Here is a 23,520-nt window from a genome sequence, read left to right as displayed (position 1 = left end):
GTAGAGGTTTCTAGGAAGGTTTTGAGGGAAGGATCTAGAGTACTGGGTTGGAAAAGATGCTGGGGTATATTTAAGGAAAGGAGGGGCGTGGCTGGGGTGTCCATCTAGGGGACCCGGCCAGGTCCTTGGGTTCTGCGCTGGGGTATTCTCTGGGACCGCGGGTGCTGGCCGAGGCTGCGGAGGTCTGTGGGTGGAGGTCTGCCGGAGGCCCGGCTGGCTGGCAGCTACTAGGTTGGTGCTCGGAGCGAGCCGCCCGGGGTTCCGCGGGGGGGCGGTACGAGCTTGGGCTGCGGGCGGGCGGGCGACCGGGGAGGAGGCGGCGGCTCCAAGAAGAACATGAATCAGCGGCGGCGGCGACGGCGGCGACGGCTGTGGAAGGAGCGCGGTGGCCCAGGAGCGGCCCCGGGGACCCCGCGTGGCTGACAGCCGCCGCGGCGACTCACAGCGGGCGCGGGTCTCGGAGCCCCAGCCCCAGCGCCGCCCCCCGGGCCGGCCCCCGTCCCTCCCTCGGCCCTCCTCCACCTCCTCCCTCTCCTCCCTCCTCCCTGGTCGCTCGCGGGCCGGGCCCGGCATGGTGCGGCGTCGCCGCCGATGGCGCTGAGGCGGAGCATGGGGCGGTCGGGGCTCCCGCCGCTGCCGCGGCCGCCGCCGCCGCCGCTGCTGCTGCTGGCGGGTCTGGCGGGTCTGCTGCTCCCCGAGCCCGTGGCCGCAGGTAGGGGCTGCCCGGGGGGCGGCGGAGAGCGGGGGGCTGCGGAGGGGCGCGGCGGGGATCGGAGCCCGGGGACTGCGGCCGGGCAAGCCCAGGGCCTGGGCGGGCCGGAGATTCGAGCGGGGGGCTCCAAGCTGGAAGGCCGAGGCTCGGGGGCTGGGGAAGGGGGCTCAGCGGTGGGTTCGCTCCGGGATCTCGGGTCGGGGCCCCCACCCCCCAACTTTCTCATGCCCGGGCTCTTCTGGCGGGGTTGTAAGGAAAGGAGTGGGGCTGCGAGCTGAGCGGTCAGCGGGGGATGTTAGGGACTGGCTTTTCCCGCCTCGATGTTCCGAGTTGTTTGTTCACCCCTCCCAGTCCTGGAGACCCCTGTCTGCTCGCCCCACACGCCAAAGTCCACTCTGAAGCCACTGGGGCTGGGACTCAGCACCCACAGGACCCCTACATCATGTAGGTACAGGGGCTCTCACAGTGCCCAGTCACAGAAAACACCTGGGCATACTCGAGTCCCTGTGCCTGCTCTGAGCTTCCTAAAACCCAGGCATGTTGGAGATGATGGACTGGGGCAGAGTTGCTGGTGTTTGCTCAGCCTTGTGTTCCCACACAGCCACTGAAGCATTTGCCAGTGGCTAGAGTGCTTCTTGCAGCACCCGGGATCCCTAAGTTCACACTACACAACCCTGGGACTGCCTGTCCTGTATGGGGTGTAAAGCTACCCTTCTTTGCCCTGTGACTGGTCCTGAGAAGGTGAAGAGAGTAAGAAGTGACACCCGGCAGAGCAGCAGGTATCTTCTTTTCAGACAGCTCTCCCTGCCATATCAGCATCTCAAAGGAGGAAAAGAAAGGGAAATAGTGACAAGTATTTACGAGCGGAAGAGTGTGTGTTATCTTAGGATCAGAGAGCTCAGAAATTTGCCTGGCATCACACAGCAAAGGGCAGGAAGAAGCTGGACTGGGTTTCAGTTCTATGGATAGTTCACCTGCCCCTCTCTGCCTTACTGCTTAAAAACACACAGGAGGAGTGTGTGTGTGTGTGTGTGTTCAGAGGTAGTGTTCTAGAGGGTAGCCCCCTGTTGGTGTGACAGTAGCTCAGGGGTCTTGGGCTCAGGGCCCCTCCCTTCCCTTCTTACCTCCTACCTTCCTAGCACCCGCCCCTGCACACGTTCAGGTATTAATAGAGCGGCCGGCTGCCAGGAAGGCTGCCATGTGTTTGATCTGACGTGGTTTTGCAGCCATATGTTCTCCACTTCGGGGGAGCACCCCCTCCTTCCCTTCCTCCTTACATTTGCCAGAGGCGGGGGTGCAGGAGGATGCCAACAGCAGTGCAGGGTCTGGGCTGTCACCTTGGGTGGAGAGCTGGCTGCCTGTTGCACTGATTGGGTACACCAGTGATTCCGAGGGCAGTACCTGCCCCAGGTTATGAGGGTGCCCCACTGTTGCAGCCTGGCTTGCTTTCCTTTTGGTGGTTGGGCCCGACTTAACACTGCCCAGCAGGGAGGTATGGGGAACAGGTCACTTCCTTACAGCTGGGAGGAACTTGGCAGTGGTAGAAATGGTGCCTGGAGAGCTTGTCGTGTTCCTTCCCGCAGCCCTGGTTAGGCCACCTTCCTTCCCACACCGTCCTGCCTGTGCTTACTTGGCCACTGGCTAGGAATGAGCCTTCTGACACAGAAACTAGGTGCTAGGAGAGGATGGGGGATATTTCCAGACTCAGGGTACCTGTCAAGCAGAATGACACATTCTCTTTCCCACCTCTCAGGCCTGAAGCTCATGGGGGCCCCAGTGAAGCTGACGGTGTCTCAGGGACAGCCGGTGAAGCTCAACTGCAGTGTGGAGGGGATGGAAGAGCCTGAGATACAGTGGGTGAAGGATGGGGCTGTGGTCCACAGCATGGATCAGGTGTACATCCCCGTCAGTGAGCAGCACTGGATTGGCTTCCTCAGGTGCAGGACTGGGGGAGGGTGTGGGATGCCAGTCTGGGGGCATGTTGTGTTCTTGCCATGGGATTTGGGAGCTGGGGGCAATGCTGATGTCCATAGGTCTGTGGGGTTTTTTTGTTTTTTTTTAATTCGGCCACCTGTGGATACTTCCAGAAGTGGGGGTAGGCTGAACCCATTGAGTCTGCCCAGCAGAGCTGCCCCCCTTGACTCTGGGAGGCCCTGTGTCCTGTTTCCACAGCCTGAAGTCAGTGGACCGCTCTGATGCAGGGAGGTACTGGTGCCAGGTGGAGGATGGCGACGAAACTGAGACCTCCCAGCCAGTGTGGCTCACGGTAGAAGGTGAGGAGGCAGAGCCACGGAGGCGTGTTGACCTGAGCAGGCGCTGTCTGCTAGGGACCACACCTATGCCCAAGGAAGCTCAGTGGAATCTGGGCGGTCCCACTGCCTTCTGGGACCTGGTTGCACCAGACTCCAGGCCCAGCCCCTACATGCAAGGCCTGGGGATTTGAGAGCCAAGGGGACGGCTAGCACCCAGCATCTATGGGGTGCAGTTGAGTTCCAGTTGTCTGACAAACAAGCCTTGAGCACCCATCTGGGGCTAGACCTTTTTCTGCCAAGTGGCCAGGCCAGGAGAGGGAGGACTGGGGGAGGGGAGGAAGACTCCACAGCTGCAGGAGCTCAGAGCTGTTGAGCCCAGGAAAACAAAGTGACTAAGAAAGTAACAAAGGCCCCTGAATGGGATCTAGGGCTTGCCAGCAGAACTCTGCTAAAGCTCCTGCCCACTCCTCCTCCTTGTTGCCCCTCCCCCAGCTCCCCACCGTGTGCCTCTTCCCTGGCTTTGAGAAGGGCTGTTAGAGAAAGGAGAATCCCTCTCTCAAGTCTCACTCCCCACCTGCCTTTTACCCCTAGGTGTGCCATTTTTCACTGTGGAGCCAAAAGACCTGGCAGTGCCGCCCAATGCCCCTTTCCAACTGTTTTGTGAGGCCGTGGGGCCCCCAGAACCTGTCACCATCATCTGGTGGAGAGGAGGCACGCAGGTTGGGGAACCTGCTCCCTCTCCTTCCGTTTTAAATGTCACAGGTGAGCAGCCTCCCAAGGGGCTCTGAGCAGGGGTGGTGAGGCTGGCAGAGTTCTAACCTGCTTCAGTCACTAAGCTTGTTGTTGTGAGTGTCCAGAGTGCCTGAGAACATGACCTGCACCATTACTAAGCTCATTAGTCAGGTGTGCTAGACTGGCCTGGTGGGCTGATTTGTGGTGAGCCTCCTGTGTGTGCTTAAGGAGATGCTGGAGCCTCTTGCCTTCGTTCACAGTAGGCTAGTTCACAGCAGACTAGGCCGTGCACAGCTGGCTCTGGGAGGTGAATGTGTAGGACCGAGGGCACCCATCCCCCCACCCCTCCCAAGGGAAGGAGCCAGGAGCCAGCCCACGCAGAACTAGGAGGAGTGTCTGGCAGACTTGTCTAGAAGACAAGAATCTCAGGCTGCCGTGTTGGGGATAGTGGGGAGGGGTGGGGTGGGCAGGGAGGAAAAGGGGGAAGGGGGAGCCAGCACACAGATACATGAGCCTACTCTTCTAATGCCCCTTTCCAGAAAATCTCCAGACCTTTCCCAAACAACTGTATCTGGCCATGCCTCTACACAGTTAAACCAAAGCTGCCATGCCTGCACACCCACATGGACCCCAAGATCCCCAGGCACACACCTCACGAAGGGCTCGCTTATGTGTGAAACAAAATTATTGTTTCTGGTGGAGGCTTGAACTGGCCGAAAAAGATGGGCATCTGAGCTTGGTCTCATGTACTGCAAGTTGGGAGGGATGGACACTGATCTGCCAAGTCCCTTAGGAATTTGAAAAAAGATGAACTGCAGGATCGGTTGGAAGTGGGGCAGGTCCCGTTCGGGAGGCACTGTGTTGGAGCAGATGAGAAGGGAGGTCGGGTTCAGTTCTCTCTAGCAGTGCGTGGTGGGGACCCTCAGGCAGACAGCTAGATAATAAGCACTCACTGAACTCCTACTCCACACACCACACTGCGCTAGGCACCACGGGGGATCTAGGACAAAAGAAAGAGAAGCCATTGGTCCAGCCCCCTGGGAATTAGTATAACTGGGGAGATAAGACTCGTGCCTTCAGGAGCAGAGAACTACTGAAAAGGCAGAGAATTTGCAAATAGAACAATGTTTTGGAACAGAGCAAATACAGAAGGGCTCTCTGGAATGTGCAAAGGAATGACCAGAAAAGGGAGGCAACATTGTGCTGTCTGCCAGAGATGGGATTGAGGTGGGGTGGTGTCACATGTCACATTTCTCAAATGTTTTACTGTGCACTTTACATATGTTACATCAGTTGGTTCTCACAACTCTGCCATTCAGAAGATGAGAAAACAGAGCCCCAGCCTTGAGATTTATATCGGTCCCTATGGTCTAACCCTTTCTTTTGGCTGGAGGGTATTAAGCTAATCAGACCCAGAGCCTGGCTATCCCCCTTCCCCAATCCCAGACTGAGTGGGAGTTGATGCTCAGGGCATGCTAATTAAGGTTTTCTGGCCCCAGGGGTGACCCAGAGCACTGTGTTCTCCTGTGAAGCTCACAACCCAAAAGGCCTGGCCTCTTCTCGCACTGCCACTGTTCATCTTCAAGGTAGGAGGACCCCAGGAAGTGAGGGGCGGTGAGGCAGAGGCCCTCTCTGCCGGCTGTGGGTGAAGTTAGAATTGTTTGGTGTTCCAACTCGCCTCGGTCCTGCTGGGATCTGGTGGATGAGGAGTTAATTGGCATAGCTCCATTCCTAGTGGGAGCACCTGAGACCCTGCCACGGCTGCGATGAGAATAGAAACCTGACGTCACAGCAGATTTCCCATCTCAGAGCAGAGTCCTTGGGAGGGAAAAAGGGAGGGAGCTGGCAGGAGACGGTCAAGGCTCGTGCCCAGTCTTGCTTCTCCAGCCCCTGTAGAGGGAATGGGGGTGGGGGAAACAGCCTAGCAGGATGGTAGAGACCCAGAGGGCTGCTGTGCACAGTGGGAGGGGTACAGAGGAAGAGAGAGCTGATGTATGCTCAGGAGTGGGCTGTGGCTGCAGGGCCAGTTGCCTCTCACTGGTATCTCCCAAGGCCCAGATACTGTGTCCCCCACCCATCCACTGTCTTATCCTATTCCTTGATTAGACGGGGCTCTTGATTCAGGGAGAGGCGACCTATCTCCACAGCCTGGGCCCCCTCCCAGGTATGAGCAGCTGTCTGCTGCTGGTTGCTTGGCTTCTGTATTACTGTGGTCCTGGGAGTGCTTCGTGGCCATCATTTTGGTGGGGAGAACCCTAGGGAGGGCCTCATGGCTCGACTCCCATACTCTCCGTTTCTCTGTCCTTCCTGGGCACTGACTCTAAGTCCCCATTTGCAGCACTCCCCGCAGCCCCCTTCAACATCACAGTGACGAAGCTCTCCAGCAGCAACGTTAGCGTGGCCTGGATGCCGGGGGCCGACGGCCGAGCCCTGATCCAATCCTGTACAGTCCAGGTAGGCTGCGAGGGTGGGACAGGCTCTCCTGGCCATCCTCCTCCTGGCTGTCTTGGTGGCACTTTGTTGACAGTGGTATCACATTTACCTAGTCTTGCCCTCAGGGCTTGGACTCCACTATTCAGGTGTCATTCCCTTACCAGGAACAGCCCTGGCCGTTGCCCCTTATCATAGGGTGCTCTGGCAAACAAGTGATGGCAGATCAGTTCAACCTGTGCATTCTTCAGGCTAGAAAACAGATCGGTAGATCAGACTGGGGATACCCTGGAAGAGTTTTACTTATGTGGGCAAAACCCCAAAGCTTTGATTTATTTGATGCCTGTACTCTCGAGCTCCACACCCTGACTCAGGCCTCAGACACAGGGGCCCAGAAGGGGTCCTGGACATTAGAGAGTGGGAGGGCCAAGTAAGGTGATCGAAAAATGAGGCAATGCCAGCTCATTTGTTTTTGTCTGTTCACTCCAAAGCTATTTAAGGGGAACCTTTGAAACAGTTCTAGGCAGTTCTCCTGGGCAGCAAAGGGCCCTGCTCTGGGTGCCCACCTTTAGAGGACCCCACTCTGGCCCTCCTTTGGTTGCACCTCTTGCCGCTGGGCAGGGAATACATAGGGCCAAGGGAATATACCTGTCCAGCTCACCAGGACACCCCCTCCTCTTAAATCTGTCTATTTCTGGGGCTGATATGGGCCTCTTCCCTGCTCCATCCTCCCAAGGATGGATCACACCGAGGTACATGCACCACTAAGCCCCAAGGACAGCCATCTGAGGGGGAATGGGTATGGAGGCCACTGTCCACACCCATGCACACGGTGTCCCTCATGGTGCAGACCCTTGCCTGGAGGCTGGCTCTTCTTGTGCTGTCTCATTCAGGCTTGGAACTCCAAGGATTCAGAGAATTGTAGAAAACTGCAAACCTGATCTTACGGGTTGTTTTGTAGCTGTTTGTCAGTATATTAAGATAGAAACTATTTTACTTAATAGCCTGTTAGCTGATTTTTAACATTTAAAATCATAATATTTAGTCATGTAGTACACTGGATCTCCCCATTTGTACTCTTGCCCTGGGTCCCCAAAGTGTAAGGTGCAGGCCAGGTTCATGGTGCCCCTAAGATCCTAGGCACTTTGCCCTTGAGAAGCTCTAAGACTCTGGGCTGGCATTTATTTTTATTTATTTATTTTTTGTAAGTCTTTATTGAATTTGTTACAATATTGCTTCTGCTTTATGTTTTGTTTTTTGGCTGCAAGGCATGTGGGATCTTGGCTCCCTGACCAGGGATTGAACCTGCACCCCCTGCATTGGAAGGCAAAGTCTTAACCACTGACCGCCAGGGAAGTCCCTGGGCTGGCATTTAAACAGTTACTGGGTTGGCCAAAAAGTTTGGGTTCTTCTGTAACAACTTATGGAAATGTAAACAAACTTTTTTGCCAAATGAATACAAAGAGTGGTATCTCCTCTAACATAATTATGCGTCAAGCACAAAGGGGCATCAATTTTACTGAGTATTTGAGAAAGTGTTTCACAGAGAAAGTGATATTTGCACTGACTCTTGAAGGATGAGTTGGACTTCATTAGGAACAGCAGGTCATTTCCAGCAAAGGGAACAGAATTTGCAAAGACGTAGAGGTGTGGAATGTGCAGTGGGGGAGGGTGGGAAGGGATGGGTTGCAAATGTCTGCTGATAGTTTTTTTTTTTAATTGACATATAGTTGATTTTCAGTGTTGTGTTAATTTCTGCAGTACAGCAAAGTGATTCAGTTATAGATAGATATGTTCTTTATTTTCCGTTACGATTTATCACAGGACATTGAATATAGTTCCTTGTGCTATACAGTAGGCCCTTGTTGTTTACCCATCCTATGTATACTAATTTGCATCTGCTAATCCCCAACTCCCATTCCTTCCGTCTCCCCCACTCCCCGCCTTGGCAGCCTCAAGTCGGTTCTTTATGTCTGTGAGTCTGCTTCTGCTACATATATATATTCATTTTTGTTGTATTTTAGATTCCACGTGTAAGTGATATCATATGGTGCTTGTCTTTCTCTTTCTGACTTGTTTTGCTTAGCCCGATAATCTCTAGGTCCATCCATGTTGCTGCAGATGGCATTATTTCATTTTTACGGCTAATATTCCATTGGGTATATATGTATGTATGTATACATACACATACCACATCTTCTTTATCCATCCATCTGTTGCTGGACATTAGGTTGTTTCCATGTCTTGGTTACTCCACTGATAGACTTGAAGAGGCATAGATTAAAGCCCCCGATCATATCCATACCCATCCTACCTTCCATCTCATCTCACATGCCTAAGAAACCTCCCTCCCTTACATCATTGATTTTCTGCTATTCTGTAGGTGACTCAGGCCCCAGGAGACTGGGAGGTTCTGGCTGTCATGGTCCCCGTGCCACCTTTTACCTGCCTGCTTCGGGACCTGACACCCGCCACCAACTACAGCCTCAGGGTTCGCTGTGCCAATGCCTTGGGGCCCTCTCCATATGCTGACTGGGTGCCCTTTCGGACGAAGGGTCTAGGTAAAGGACTTTAAGAGCAGAGTACCTGGGCAGGGATGAGGAGGGGCGGGGCAGTGTCAGCTCCAGTTCTGAATGGAGTTGATTGAAAGAGGGTTACCTAAGAGGGGGGATCGTACATCAGTCAGCCAGCACTTCACTGAGTGCCTGCTGCTTACTTGTGAACTGGATAAATCCAGCCCCCATCCAGCAGCTCTAGTTCTAGTGGGTGGATCAGACAAGCAGAAAAGATTGGATAGTACGGTGGTGAAGAGTACCCTAGGGGGCTCCAGGAATACCTGGATACAGAGATCTAAGGTCTGAATGATAAGGAAGGACCCATATTTGGGGGGAAATCCATGTAGAGAGAGGGCGCAGTGACCCTATAGCACAGACATGCATGGAGTTGCTAGCAATTGCAAGGAGGCTGCTGGGCTGTGAGGAGAGGGGAGTGAAGGATGCCACTGAGGAGCCACCAAGGTGATGAAGAGCAGTACCCTGCCTCGCTGGGATGGTCCAGGCCTTGCCATTGCTCACCCTTACTCCCCAGGACAGCAGGTGATAGCAGTGAGCAATGGCAGACACACTGTTCCCCGACCTGTTGCTCTCAGAGCAGTTTAGTTCTATGGAGCCGGTTCCAAAGGCCCACGTGGGCTAGTGATGGTGCGCAGGCAGGGCAGGGCTCTTAGCAAGCTTTTCTCTTTGGGAACAGCCCCAGCCAGTGCTCCCCAGAACCTCCATGCCATCCACACAGACTCTGGCCTCATCCTGGAGTGGGAAGAAGTGATCCCCGAGGGCCCTTCAGAAGGCCCCCTGGGACCCTATAAAATGTCCTGGGTTCAAGACAACGGTACTCAGGTAAGGGAAACTTCCAAGTGCACTACAGTCAGCCATCAGGGCTCCAAGGGCCTTCAAGATTCAGGTTAGCGGTCCTTGGTGAGCGCGAGGGGCCGTGGTGGGCCTTCCACCACCCCTGGGAGTCTACGCTGTCCTGCCCTCCTCTGCAGGCTGCATTGTTCATTGGAGTCCATCTCCTGTGAAGACTGCTTCCAGTGTCCACTTTGAAAGTCAAGCAGGAAGTACATTCCTGCACAAACCAGGGGAGGACACAGATAAGGCCTTCTTATCCTCTTCCACCCCTCAGTTCCCTCCCATCCCCCACCCCTGCTTTCTCAGACTGAGCCTTGTTTGTGTTCAGGAGAGGCCTCTGCAGCCTGCAGCAGGAATGTGATGACTCCCAGCAGGCTGTGTCCCTGCATCCCCTGAACCCACAGTGTTCCTAGCCGCCCATGTTCCTAGTGAGATCTTTTTCTGCCTTCAGGCCCCACCCAGCTGGAGCCTTTTTCCTCAGGCTCAGTGTGGGATGGGGACTTTTCCTGGCTGCAGGGTGAGCTGACAGTGGAGGGGACCAGGGCCAACCTGACGGGCTGGGATCCCCAGAAGGACCTGACTGTGCGTGTGTGTGTTACCAATGCAGTTGGCTGTGGGCCCTGGAGTCAGCCACTGGTGGTCTCTTCTCATGACCACGCAGGTAAGGCCTATAAGGGGAAGGGGCCACGGGATTGAGGCTTTCCAGGGCAACCTGGACTGATGGGAGGAGATTAGCAGCACCTCCCCTCCTAAGAGGCCCGAAGACTCAGAGTTATGCACTTGAGGCCAGGGTTGTATCTCATCCTCCACCCCCATGCCATGCAAACTAGCATAGAAATGCCCGGTCACACTGTAGGTCCCAACAGCCAGGGCCTGTGGCTGACAGAGTGGGAACTCTTGGGTCTTCCTTTGGAGCCTCTTTCCACTCTGCTCTCTTACTGACTGAGAGGAGCCATTGGCTCAGGCTCGTTGACCCTCATTTACAAATTCTAAAGGGTCTCCGTGGTGTCAGCTCAGCTCTTGCTACTGCCCCTGTCTCCCACAGGCCAGCAGGGTGCTCCCCACAGCCGCACATCCTGGGTGCCTGTGGTCCTGGGTGTGCTGACGGCCCTGGTGACGGCTGCTGCCCTGGCCCTCATCCTGCTTCGAAAGAGGAGGAAGGAGACACGGTTTGGGTAAGGGCTGAGGACATGGAGAGAGGGGCCGGCACTGACTGAAGACCTTGGAGCTGACTCCAAGTCCTGGGTCTCCTTTTAGGCAAGCCTTTGACAGCGTCATGGCCCGGGGGGAGCCAGCTGTTCACTTCCGGGCAGCACGGTCCTTCAATCGGGAAAGGCCTGAGCGCATCGAGGCCACACGTAAGTGAGTGGTGGGGAGTCCTATGAGGAAGGAATGGGCTGTCTTGAACCTGCACCTGCCTTTCTCTTACTGATTTGACCAATAGGTCTGAACCTTGCTGAGTCCTAGGCACACCATGGAAAAGACACGTAGACCTATCCTGGCAGAGGGCACCGGCCCAGCTGTGGGGGAGCTAAATAAAGCTTACCTCTGCTTTGAGGGTGGCATCTGGGGTGGAGGAAGCAGGCTGAGTTTTGGATCAGGACCAGAGAGGTCGCTCCCTTTCTTATGACCGCCTCCCCGCAGTGGACAGCTTGGGGATCAGCGACGAGCTGAAGGACAAGCTGGAAGACGTGCTGATCCCGGAGCAGCAGTTCACCCTGGGCCGGATGTTGGGCAAAGGTATGTGGGGCTGAGCAGGGACTGGCCTGAGCTGCCAGGGCTGGGTGTGTCTGCTTGCTTCCATGCCACTCTGGGCTGTGGATATAGGTCAGCTCCTATGAACAGGATGTGCTCATAAACTCCTGGCTGCTGGACGTTTAGGGGAATGGAGGCTGGGGTCGAGAAAGGCTGAGGTGTCATCACTCCTAGCTTACTTTGTTTTGCTATGAATGAGGGAGCCTCCTTCAGTGGCCCCAGAAAGTGATACTGTGTCCCTATGAAGGGTCACTGGGGAGGTGGGTGGGGGGCAGGAGGCCAAGGGGACTCACCATTGTTTGGATCGGTTCCTAGGAGAGTTTGGTTCAGTGCGGGAGGCCCAACTGAAGCAGGAGGATGGCTCCTTTGTGAAAGTGGCTGTAAAGATGCTGAAAGGTGAGTGGAGAATATTACTATAGTGGAACTGAGGGTGTCACTTGGGAAGGTGAAAGGGGGCTGATTCTGAAGCAGGCTCTGCTGGGCCCCTAGACTTTCCAAGATGTGTTAGTGCTAACTGGGATGCTTTCTCTGCCACGTGAATAATTCACAGGCATAAACCCACTTTCCTTGGTGCCCCAGCCTCTGTCCTCTGCCTCAGCAGTGACTATCCTCTGGTTTCACTTGGGGTGACTAAAGCTGTGGTTGGTTGAGTGGTTTGGCTGTCCAAACCAAAGAGAAGGCATGAGCGAGTGGAGATATTGGACAGACCAGCCTGTGGGGTTTCCTCCTGCTCATGACCAGACTGTTTCCCCACGCCCACGGTGGTCAGCCCACAGTGGTCACGTCTCCCTCCTTCCCTCCCTCCTTTTCTCCCAGCTGACATCATTGCCTCAAGTGACATTGAAGAGTTCCTCAGGGAAGCGGCTTGCATGAAGGAGTTTGACCACCCACACGTGGCCAAGCTTGTTGGTGAGTCCCTTCTTGGGGGAAGTAAATGTAAAATGAGGCTAAAACTGTGCTCCTCCAAGGTGCTAGGGCAGCCTGTGGGGAGAAGCTCAGACTTGCCTGGTGAGTAAGCAGACACCAAAATAGCAAGGAGGGGCGTGGCTGAAATCTGATCAGGCTCCAGGTAAGGAGCTCAGTTTGTAGACCCTGTACATGAAGACTGCTTGTGTAAACAGAGAAGGAGGAGACAGAGAAGATGCTCCAGAGATTCCGGGGCAGCCAGAATGACTCCTGGGGAGTCACTGGGCCAGTGTGGAACTTATGGGGAAAGAGGTAGCAGAGCCAGGGCTAGAGGTAGGACCGGCAGGTGGGGACCCAGGCCGATGCTTGGACTGTCCCTTGACCTTTATGTGCCCCGCTGACTCTCCCTTGTCCCCAGGGGTAAGCCTCCGGAGCAGGGCCAAAGGCCGTCTCCCCATCCCCATGGTCATCCTGCCTTTCATGAAGCATGGGGACCTGCACGCCTTCCTGCTCACCTCCCGGATTGGCGAGAACCCCTTTGTGAGTGCCTGGGGTGGGAGTGGCCAGGGGTTGGAAAAGCACAGAAACCCTGGGAGAGAGGTTGGCTTGGTTGGCAGGGCCGTTTGAGTAGGTTGGGAGAAGGCGGGCTCCAAGTCTGACCTTTATTGCTAACAGGCTTTCTTCTCCCTCACAAGTCCCCATTGGGAATTGAGGCTTAGCCAGGCCCCTTCCTGGGAGAGGAGCCCCATGGGGGGCCCAGATTGGGACAGTCTTGACTTTTGGGTGCCCTCCCTCAAGTTTGCCAAAGCTTCCTTGCACTGGGAAGCCCCTCCACCCTCTTCCTTTCAGCAATTCTGAGTACAGTTGTTAGGTTTCCTGGTCAGGGAATCCCTTTCCTCCTGCCCTGGCTAGGTCTGTCCTGAGTTTGCTGTCCTGTCTGCCCACCAGAACCTGCCGCTGCAGACCCTGGTCCGGTTCATGGTGGACATTGCCTGTGGCATGGAGTATCTGAGCTCCCGGAACTTTATCCACCGAGACCTGGCTGCTCGGAACTGCATGTATGTGAATTCTGGAGGGTTCGGGTGGGAGGCAGGAAGCAGTACCAGGAAGAACTAGCCCCCGGCTGGAACAGTATCTGCTCTGTGAGGAGATGGCTTGGGGACAAAGACACCGTGGATTTAGTAAGGCTGTGGCCTGGTAGAAGGCTGACCCCATCCTCCAACCCCTCCCAGGCTGGCAGAAGACATGACCGTGTGCGTGGCTGACTTCGGACTCTCCCGGAAGATCTACAGTGGGGACTACTATCGTCAGGGCTGTGCCTCCAAACTGCCCGTCAAGTGGCTGGCCCTGGAGAGCCTGGCTGACAACCTGTACACTGTGCACAGTGACGTGGTGAGCAGGTGGCGGGGCAGTACTGTGGTTAGCATGTGGGTAGACCTGGAGCCTCTCCCAGGCCTAGCCCACTCGGCCCTCTGCGCTCTGGCTGTCCCAGCCTGAGGCCCCTGAGCCCCAAGATGTGCTTGCTTCGAGACTGCCTGGCCTAGGAGGCCTAGTGACACCTCCCCCCAACCTCAATTCTGTCCCAGTGGGCCTTCGGGGTGACCATGTGGGAGATCATGACGCGTGGGCAGACGCCATACGCTGGCATCGAGAACGCTGAGATTTACAACTACCTCATCGGCGGGAACCGCCTGAAACAGCCTCCGGAGTGTATGGAGGACGTGTGAGTGCCCCAGGGAGGGGATCCGGGGAGGGAACAGGTGTTTGGGGTTTCATCGGATGGCTACCACCACACCTGCTGTCCTGGCGGGGGCTGCGACCCTCAGCTGAACTTTTGTGGAAATACCCTTGTCATTAGAGGCGAGTCTGACTTCTACCCCGAACTTTCTTTTTCATCTACGACTCCTGTTTTCTTTCTCTCCTCCTTTATCATCCTATAGTTCTTCCTCCAGCCTTTACCGATTGCTCATTTTCTCCAGATTCTGGGGAGAACCAGGAATCCCCCCCAGAGGCAGAAGGTCCAGGGTTGGTTGGGCAACAGTGGCTGCAGGTTCCCCTGTTAGCATTCTCCACCCAGACTCCTTCTCCAAAGCTGAGCTCCCTCCCCTCCAGGAGTGCTCCCTGGGGGCTGGGAAAAACTGCTGCTCCATCGCATTCCTTGCTTGACGGGGAGGGGGCGCTGGGGGCGGGAGGTTGGGTTCCTTTCTTATCTGGGCCTCTGCTCTGGGGGAGTGGAGAGACCTAAGATAACAGACTGCAATCCCAGGGAGAAGGGCACTGTCTTCCCTGCTTTCTGGAAGCCTGGAGCCCTTGGGAGTGGGGCGGGATGGTGATACACTTGCTACTCCGGGGAGAGTCATGAACCCCGTGTGACTAGAACACAGTATCGCTAACATCAACTGGCTACTTCACAGGCATTCTTTCAGGTAATCCTCCTCTAACCCTATGAGGAAAAGACTATTATTATCCCCATTTTGTAGATGAGGAATTAGGATTAAAGAGGTTAGATAACACGACCCATGTCACACAGCTATTAAGTGAATAAGTTGAGACTTGAACCTAGATCTATGTGATTTTAGAAGGTGCCTATTAAACATGACCCCCACTATGACTTGTCTGTTCTAGTATTATTCTCTCACGCCATGCAAGCCAGAGATTCCCTGGGCCCCCAGAGGACCTTTGCACTAGTACTAGGGAATGGGAGGCTACAAATCTATTTCCTGCTCTGGGGTTGGACCTCCAGAGGTTCAAGAATGGAGACAGGCAGAGGAAGACCCAGCCTGAGTGGTGGGATTCTCTTTCCTCTAGGGTAGGAGCTTTGAAGGACCCTGAGCCTGGACTGTGGGAGAGAGGGAAATCTGAGTGCACAAACCAGGGCTTCCCCTCAACAGAGCTCAGGGGAGTCAGAAAACGCTGGTCTCCCAGTGGCTGCAGCCTGCCTGGGCCTCTGAAGCCACAGAGGCTATACTGGGCAGTGGGGACCAGGCTCTGGCTTAGTGTCACTGAGGACTGAAGTTAGTGTTCTTAGTAGGGGGTGGGCAGGCGCTGACCTCCCACCGGGCAGCCCATGGACAGGCGCCAGTTGGCTCCTGGCACGGCCTTGACGGTATATCCCAGCCCAGCCACATAGCCATGGCCTGGACCATTCCCACGACCTATTTAGCATCTGGCATGGCTTTGCCCCATCATTGGAGGCCCCTGTCAGGAGGCCTGGTATGTGGGAGTGTTTGGGGCTTTTATTGTGGGCACAGGCAAGAAAGTCAGGCATTTGCTTTGACTAGATCTGGTCTCAGCCCCTTCCTGTTAGATTTTTTTTTTTCCTTCAGCATGAGGCATTCCCTGGGAATAGGAATAAGACCTCAGGGAATCTATAAAGCTCCTAAAGTTGTACATAAAAAATGTTGCTGCCAGGGAAGGGGCTGGAAGCTTTTCTGATTTTCAAGGTGTCCATGAATAATGAGGATTTAAGACCCCCTGAATGGATGAGGATTTAGGACAAAGGGTGAATGCTCAAATCTCACTCCCCCCCAGATAACCCTGACTCCTGGCTGTGTCTCACAGGACAAAAGCACTCCTACTACCCACTCCCAAAACAGCAGAAGAGGGTCTCTAGACCCTACCCACCTGGTTTCATCACTTTCTACCTGTGTGACCTTAGTCAATGTTCTTAACCTCTCTGTGCCTTTTTTTGAACATTGGTAGAGTAGGAATCACTTAGTTCATAATATTGTGAGAATTAGTAATAAATATAAAATACTTAGAATAATGCCAGATACACAGTAAACCCATAGTGCCAGTAAATAGTGCCAGACACACGGTGTTCGATTTATATGTATTTGACCTTGCCATGTGGCTTGCAGGATCTCGGTTCCTTGATCAGGGATTGAATCTGGGCCACAGCAGCGAAAGCCAGAATCCTAACCACTAGGCCACCAGGGAACTTCCATAATCACATCTTTTTTTTTTTTTTTTAATTTATTTGGCTCCACTGGGTCTAAGTTGAGGCACTCAGGATCTTAGATCTATGTTGCAGCATACAGGATCCTTAGGTGTGACATGCAGTATCTTTTAATTACAGCTCGCAAACTCTTAGTTGCGGCATGTGGGATCTAGTTCCCTGACCAGGGATCGAACCCAGGCCCCTGGCATTGGGAATGCTGAGTCTTAACCACTGGACCACCAGGGAAGTCCCATCACATCTTTTTAAATTGTGGTTTCATATAATAAAGGGGCCTCTGCTTTTGAAAGGAGGACCCTTCTTCCCCTTTCTCTGGCTCCTTACTCCCTCCCCTCACCCTTCTCTTTGTCCCAGGTATGAGCTCATGTACCAATGCTGGAGCGCCGACCCCAAACAGCGCCCAAGCTTCACGTGTCTGCGAATGGAGTTGGAGACGGTCCTGGGCCGCCTGTCTGTACTGTCCGCCAGCCAGGACCCCTTGTACATCAACCTTGAGGGGGCCCAGGAGCCTACTGAGGGAGGTGACCTGGAGCTGCTTGGCGGGGACCAGGCCAGCAGTGGGGCGGGGGATGACAGTGGCCTGGGGGCCGTGGGGGGCACCCCCAGTGACTATCGGTACATCCTCAGCCCCGGGGAGCTGGCTGAGCGGCCTGGGCAGGGGCAGCAGCAGCCAGAGAGCCCCGTCAGTGAGTCTCAGAGGCTGCTGCTACTGCAGCAAGGGCTACTGCCCCACAGTAGCTGTTAGCCCACAGGCCGAGGGCATCCGGGGCCACGTGGCTGGCTCTGCCGGCCGCTGTGCTGGCTGACTAAGCCCCGTCTGACCCCAGCCCAGGCGGCAAGGCATGGAGGCTCCTGTGGTAGCCCTCCTGAGCTGTGCTGGAAGCCTGGACTGACCACATCACCCAATCCCAGTTCTTCCTGCAAAACTCTGTGGCCGGCCTGGCATCAGTTCAGGCCTCTGCTGGGTGGAGGTGGGCCAGGCCTGGTTGTCTAAACGCAGGCAGCTGGCAGAGGGGGGTGGTTATGTTTCCATGGTTACCATGGGTGTGGAGAGAAGCTGGGGCCCCTACTCTCCCAGCTGAGCGGCCCTGTGGCTTCAGTGCATGCATTGAGGCGTCTCTGGCCTGGGGGCCCATCTGTGTCTGTGCTTGGGGTTTAAATGCCCAGGTTTGCCCCTCCTCACAAAGAGATGCCCTTGTATTATTCCCCTTTAGGTGAGAATTGGTAAGGGATTGGTACAGTCGGGTCCCACGCCCTGTAGCGTGAGGTAGTGGGACACTCAGGTCTGAATTGTTGTCACCTTCCCGGTTACCCATCCTGTCTAGGTCAGGAGTAAACAGCAGCTGAGCAGATCATGGCCAGGAATGCTGAATGACACGGGCCATCCTTTGCCCAGCTTTTAAAGGCAGTGCACTGAGGAGCTGGGCAAGAGGAAGGGGTGCTGTGTGGCTTGCCCAGGAATGAATGAGGCCAGAGAGGAGTTCAGGAGCCCCTCTTCATGCCCTCCTGTCTGAGCATGCTACCATATCCCAAAATATCCCAAGACTAACAAAGGCAGCTGTGTTTCAGCCCAGTCCTTCCATGCAGCATCCCTTAGTTCCAACTTTGCCTCTAACTGGAGACCCTCTTCTGTTCCATGTCTCCAGAGATGGAGAGAAAATAGGCCTGGTGACTGGTGTGGCTGAAGGGGAGTAACTGGAGCCTGGACCTCAGCCCTGACTAGGGGAGCCTCTGGGAGTGCATGGGGCAGGCCCTTGCTGTTAGGGACTTTTCCAAGCCGTTAGATGCTGTTTAAAAACAGAAATAAATTGAAGACTAAAGACTCAAGGCTTTGTCTCTTAAATGTTTACGTTTCTTTCCAGATCACAAAAATGAAGCATCTCCGCAGAGAGAAAAGTCTGAAAGACATATGCCAAAATGTTAACAGCTGTTTTCTTTGCATGATGTCATTAAGGGGACTTTTCTTTTTCCTTTATATTTCCCAAGTTTTCTGCATTGAGCACAAAATGCTTTTGTAATTACAGACGGTCCCAAAGAATCTTATAGTAAAGATAATACATAGCCAGAGATAATTAGGAAAATGCATAAAGTAATTTTTAAAATGCCAAATACCTATAATCCTACCACCATTGACCTTTTGAAAATGCAAATGTTTTGAAAAAGTGCTTTATCTTGGAAGAGAGACAAAGAGACTACTTTGGCTGCCTCCTAACCCTCTATCAGACTCTGTTGGGTGTGGAGACAGCGCTTACCTTCACAGTGTTGCCTGGACCCAGGAAGTGTGAAAAGTGGGCAAAGAGAATGGTGAGCTTCTTGGGGATTAGAAATAAGAGCATGAAGTTTGCTTTCAAGTATTTCCACCTGAAAACTTCAGAAGCTTTTAGAGCAAGCTAATGGGAATGAGCCACAGGAGGCGTGAGAAATGGCCGCTGTCTTTGTTGAGGGGTGTGGGAAGACTGGGAGGGACGCAGGTATTGCATGGCTGGCTGAGGGCAGTGGAATGGGGCGGATACTTTTTGAAAGCAAATATCCTGAAAAACCTGTTACTAGAACTCCAGATTCTCGTTCCCACGTGGATCATGAGAACTGAAGTAATTTTCAGGCTTTCAGAATCTTTCCTGCTTGTGATTAGCTTTAACTGCAGGTAATGATTTGGAGAAGGAAATGGCAACCCACTCCAGTATTCTTGCCTAAAGAATCCTGGTGGTTAGCGGAGCCTGGTGGGCTGCCGTCTATGGGGTTGCACAGAGTCGGACACGACTGAAGCAAATTAGCAGCAGCAGCAGGTAATGATTATCTGTGAGGTAGTGTTTGGGAATTACTGACTGGGAGACCTTTCAGTTCAGTTCAGTCGCTCAGTTGTGTCTGACTCTATGACCCCATGGCCTTTACATCTTGGGAGATCTTTACACCTAAATAATCGCCTACTATTAATGGACTCCTGTTATGTGTCAGGTATAGTGCCTGGTGCTTCATGTATATTATCTCATTTAACACAGGGAATATGCCTATAAAATGGGACTATAATTATCCTTCGAAAGGACAGAAATGCAGAAGAAGTAACTTGTCCAAAGTTACGTAACTAACAAATGGTTGACACAGACTTTAAGCCTACCATGCCAGAGAGCAGAGCCTGGGCAATTCTCCTACCACACCAGAGTATCTAGAAGTTTCATTGCAATCATGTCATCTTTTGGGTGACTGCTTGTCAATAGTAGGTGCCTTTCAAAATGCACAGGACAGGGGACTCCTGGTGGTCCAGTGGTTAAGACTCTGCACTTCCTCTGCAGGGGGCATAGGTTCGACCTATGGTCCAGGAACTAAGATCTCACATGCCACATGGCAAGGCCAAATAAATAATAAATACATTTTAACTCACAGGAGTTCCACTAAGTGTGTGTGTGACAAAGTAATCTATCTAAATCGAAATTATCAGTAATTAAATTCAGTGTAAGTAACTTTTTCAGCTCAGTCTCTTTTCCCCAAGCACCTTGGACCTTGGCCCCCCTGTAACAGTCATGGGGTTTGAGGTAGGTGATAATAGTGGATTTTTTTTTTTTTTTTGTCTATACCACATGGCATGCAGAGTCTTAGATCCTCTACAAGAGATCAAACCCAAGCCCCCTGCACTGGAAGAACAGAGTCTTAACCACTTGACCACCAGATGAGTCCCAATAGTGGGACTTTTAAAAACCTTTTTATTGAAGTGTGACACATACAAAAAGTATATACCAATCAGAAGTGTATAGTCATTGGGATTTTCACAAACAGATCCAGATAACCAGTAACCAGATCGAGAAACAGAATGTTACCAACACTCCAGGAGCAATTTGGGTCCTGTCCCATCTCTGCCGCTTCTCCTCCCCAGTTCAGTTCAGTCACTCAGTCGTGTCCGACTCTTTGCAACCCCATGAATTGCAGCACGCCAGGCCTCCCTGTCCATCACCAACTCCCGGAGTTCACTCAGACTCACGTCCATCGAGTCGGTGATGCCATCCAGCCATCTCATCCTCTGTCATCCCCTTCTCCTGCGCCCAATCCCTCCCAGCATCAGAGTCTTTTCCAATGAGTCAACTCTTCGCATGAGGTGGCCAAAGTACTGGAGCTTCAGCTTTAGCATCATTCCTTCCAAAGAAATCCCAGAACTGATCTCCTTCAGAATGGACTGGTTGGATCTCCTTGCGGTCCAGGGGACTCTCAAGAGTCTTCTCCAACACCACAGTTCAAAAGCATCAATTCTTCAGCGCTCAGCCTTCTTCACGGTCCAACTCTCACATCCATACATGACCACAGGAAAAACCATAACCTTGACTAGACGTACCTTAGTCGGCAAAGTAATGTCTCTGCTTTTCAATATGCTATCTAGGTTGGTCATAACTTTTCTTCCAAGGAGTAAGTGTCTTTTAATTTCATGGCTGCAGTCACCATCTGCAATGATTTGGGAGCCAAAAAAAATAAAGTCTGACCCTGTTTCCACTGTTTTCCCATCTATTTCCCATGAAGTGATGGGACCAGATGCCATGATCTTCGTTTTCTGAATGTTGAGCTTTAAGCCAACTTTTTCATTCTCCACTTTCACTTTCATCAAGAGGCTTTTTAGTTCCTCTTCACTTTCTGCCATAAGGGTGGTGTCATCTGCATATCTGAAGTTATTGATATTTTCCAGGCAATCTTGATTCCAGCTTGTGTTTCTTCCAGCTCAGCGTTTCTCATGATGTACTCTGCATAGAAGTTAAATAAGCAGGGTGACACTATACAGCCTTGACATACTCCTTTTCCTATTTGGAACCAGTCTGTTGTTCCATGTCCAGTTCTAACTGTTGCTTCCTGACCTGCATACGGATTTCTCAAGAGGCAGGTCAGGTGGTCTGGTATTCCCATCTCTTTCAGAATTTTCAACAGTTTATTATGATCCACACAGTCAAAGGCTTTGGCATAGTCAATTAAGCAGAAGTAGATGTTTTTCTGGACCTCTCTTGCCTTTTTGATGATCCAGCGAATGTTGGCAATTTGATCTCTGGTTCCTCTGCCTTTTCTAAAATCAGCTTGAACATCAGGAAGTTCACCGTTCACATATTGCTGAAGCCTGGCTTGGAGAATTTTGAGCATCACTTTACTAGCATGTGAGATGAGTGCAATTGTGCAGTAGTTTGAGCATTCTTTGGCATTGCCTTTCTTTGGGATTGGAATGAAAACTGATCTTTTCCAGTCCTGCGGCCACTGCTGAGTTTTCCAAATTTGCTGGCATATTGAGTGCAACACTTTCACAGCATCATCTTTCAGGATTTGAAATAGCTCAACTGGAATTCCATCACGTCCACTAGCTTTGTTCGTAGTAATGCTTTCTAAGGCCCACTTGCCTTCACATTCCAGGATGTCTGGCTCTAGGTGAGTGATCACACCATCGTGATTATCTGGGTCATGAAGATCTTTTTTGTACAATTCTTCTGTGTATTCTTGCCACCTCTTCTTAATATCTTCTGCTTCTGTTAGGTCCAGACCATTTCTGTCCTTTATTGAGCCCATCTTTGCATGAAATGTTCCCTTGGTATCTCTAATTTTCTTGAAGAGATCTCTAGTCTTTCCCATTCTGTTGTTTTCCTCTATTTCTTTGCATTGATCGCTGAGGAAGGCTTTCTTATCTCTTCTTGCTATTCTTTGGAACTCTGCATTCAGATGCTTATATCTTTCCTTTTCTCCTTTGCTTTTCACTTCTCTTCCTTTCACAGCTATTTATAAGGCCTCTCCAGACAGCCATTTTGCTTTTTTGCATTTCTTTTCCATGGGGATGGTCTTGATCCCTGTCTCCTGTACAATGTCATGAACCTCATTCCATAGTTCATCAGGCACTCTATCAGATCTACGCCCTTAAATCTATTTCTCACTTCAACTGTATAATCATAAGGGATTTGATTTAGGTCATACCTGAATGGTCTAGCGGTTTTCCCTACTTTCTTCAATTTAAGTCTGAATTTGGTAATAAGGAGTTCATGATCTGAGCCACAGTCAGCTCCCGGTCTTGTTTTTGTTGACTGTATAGAGCTTCTCCATCTTTGACTGCAAAGAATATAATCAATCTGATTTCAGTGTTGATCATCTGGTGATGTCCATGTGTAGAGTCTTCTCTTGTGTTGGAAGAGGGTGTTTGCTATGACCAGTGCATTTTCTTGGCAAAACTCTATTAGTTTTTGCCCTGCTTCATTCCGTATTCCAAGGCCAAATTTGCCTGTTACTCCAGGTGTTTCTTGACTTCCTACTTTTGCATTCCAGTCCCCTATAATGAAAAGGACATCTTTTTTGGGTGTTAGTTCTAAAAGGGCTTGTAGGTCTTCATAGAACCGTTCAACTTCAGCTTCTTCAGCGTTACTGGTTGGGGCATAGACTTGGATTACTGTGATATTGAATGATTTGCCTTGGAAATGAACAGAGATCATTCTGTCATTTTTGAGATTGCATCCAAGTACTGCATTTCCGACTCTTCTGTTGACCTTGATGGCTACTCCATTTCTTCTGAGGGATTCCTGCCCGTAGTAGTAGATGTAATGGTCATCTGAGTTAAATTCACCCATTCCAATCCATTTTAGTTCGCTGATTCCTAGAATGTCGACGTTCACTCTTGCCATCTCTTGTTTGACCACTTCCAATTTGCCTTGATTCATGGACCTAACATTCCAGGTTCCTATGCAATATTGCTCTTTACAGCATTGGACCTTGCTTCCATCACCAGTCGCATCCACAGCTGGGTATTGTTTTTGCTTTGGCTCCATCTCGTCAATCTTTCTGGAGTTATTTCTCCTCTGATCTCCACTAGCGTGTTGGGCACCTACTGACCTGGGGTGTTCCTCTTTCAGTATCCTATCATTTTGCCTTTTCATGTTGTTCATGGGGTTCTCAAGGCAAGAATACTGAAGTGGTTTGCCATTCCCTTCTCCAGTGGACCACATTCTGTCAGGCCTCTCCACCATGACCCATCCATCTTGGGTTGCCCCGCGGGCATGGCTTAATTTCATTGAGTTAGACAAGGCTGTGGTCCTAGTGTGATTAGATTGACTAGTATTCTGTGAGTATGGTTTCAGCGTGTCTGCCCTCTGATGCCCTCTTGCAACACCTACCGTCTTAGTTGGGTTTCTCTTACCTTGGGCGTTGGGTATCTCTTCACGGCTGCTTCAGCAAAGCGCAGCTGCTGCTCGGTACCTTGGACGAGGGCTATCACCGCTGCCCTTCCTGACCTTCAACGTGGGATAGCTCCTCTAGGCCCTCCTGCGCCCGCGCAGCCACCGCTCGTTGGACATGGGGTGGCTCCTCCCGGGCGCCGCCCCTGACCTCGGACGTGGGGTAGCCCCTCTCGGCCACGCTTCATGCGCCAGT

General features: G+C 52.4%; 1 protein-coding gene across 1 annotated transcript; it reads left to right on the top strand.

Moving 5' to 3' along the window:
- Positions 1-576: 576 nt before the first annotated feature.
- TYRO3 (TYRO3 protein tyrosine kinase) lies at positions 577-17,715 on the top strand. Its single transcript, XM_068964580.1, has 19 exons — positions 577-712; positions 2,466-2,649; positions 2,885-2,985; positions 3,556-3,726; positions 5,196-5,282; positions 6,035-6,150; positions 8,510-8,687; positions 9,376-9,521; positions 10,050-10,194; positions 10,579-10,708; positions 10,791-10,891; positions 11,178-11,273; positions 11,604-11,684; positions 12,105-12,197; positions 12,613-12,734; positions 13,143-13,252; positions 13,427-13,586; positions 13,781-13,917; positions 16,507-17,715. Exons 1-19 carry the CDS (start codon positions 592-594, stop codon positions 16,895-16,897), a joined length of 2,670 nt encoding a protein of 889 aa, XP_068820681.1. The 5' UTR covers positions 577-591; the 3' UTR covers positions 16,898-17,715.
- Positions 17,716-23,520: the final 5,805 nt, after the last annotated feature.

The sequence above is a fragment of the Capricornis sumatraensis genome, chromosome 2 (assembly GCF_032405125.1).
Source record: "Capricornis sumatraensis isolate serow.1 chromosome 2, serow.2, whole genome shotgun sequence".
NCBI lineage: Eukaryota > Metazoa > Chordata > Mammalia > Artiodactyla > Bovidae > Capricornis > Capricornis sumatraensis.
This window is presented reverse-complemented; position numbering and strand designations above follow the sequence as displayed.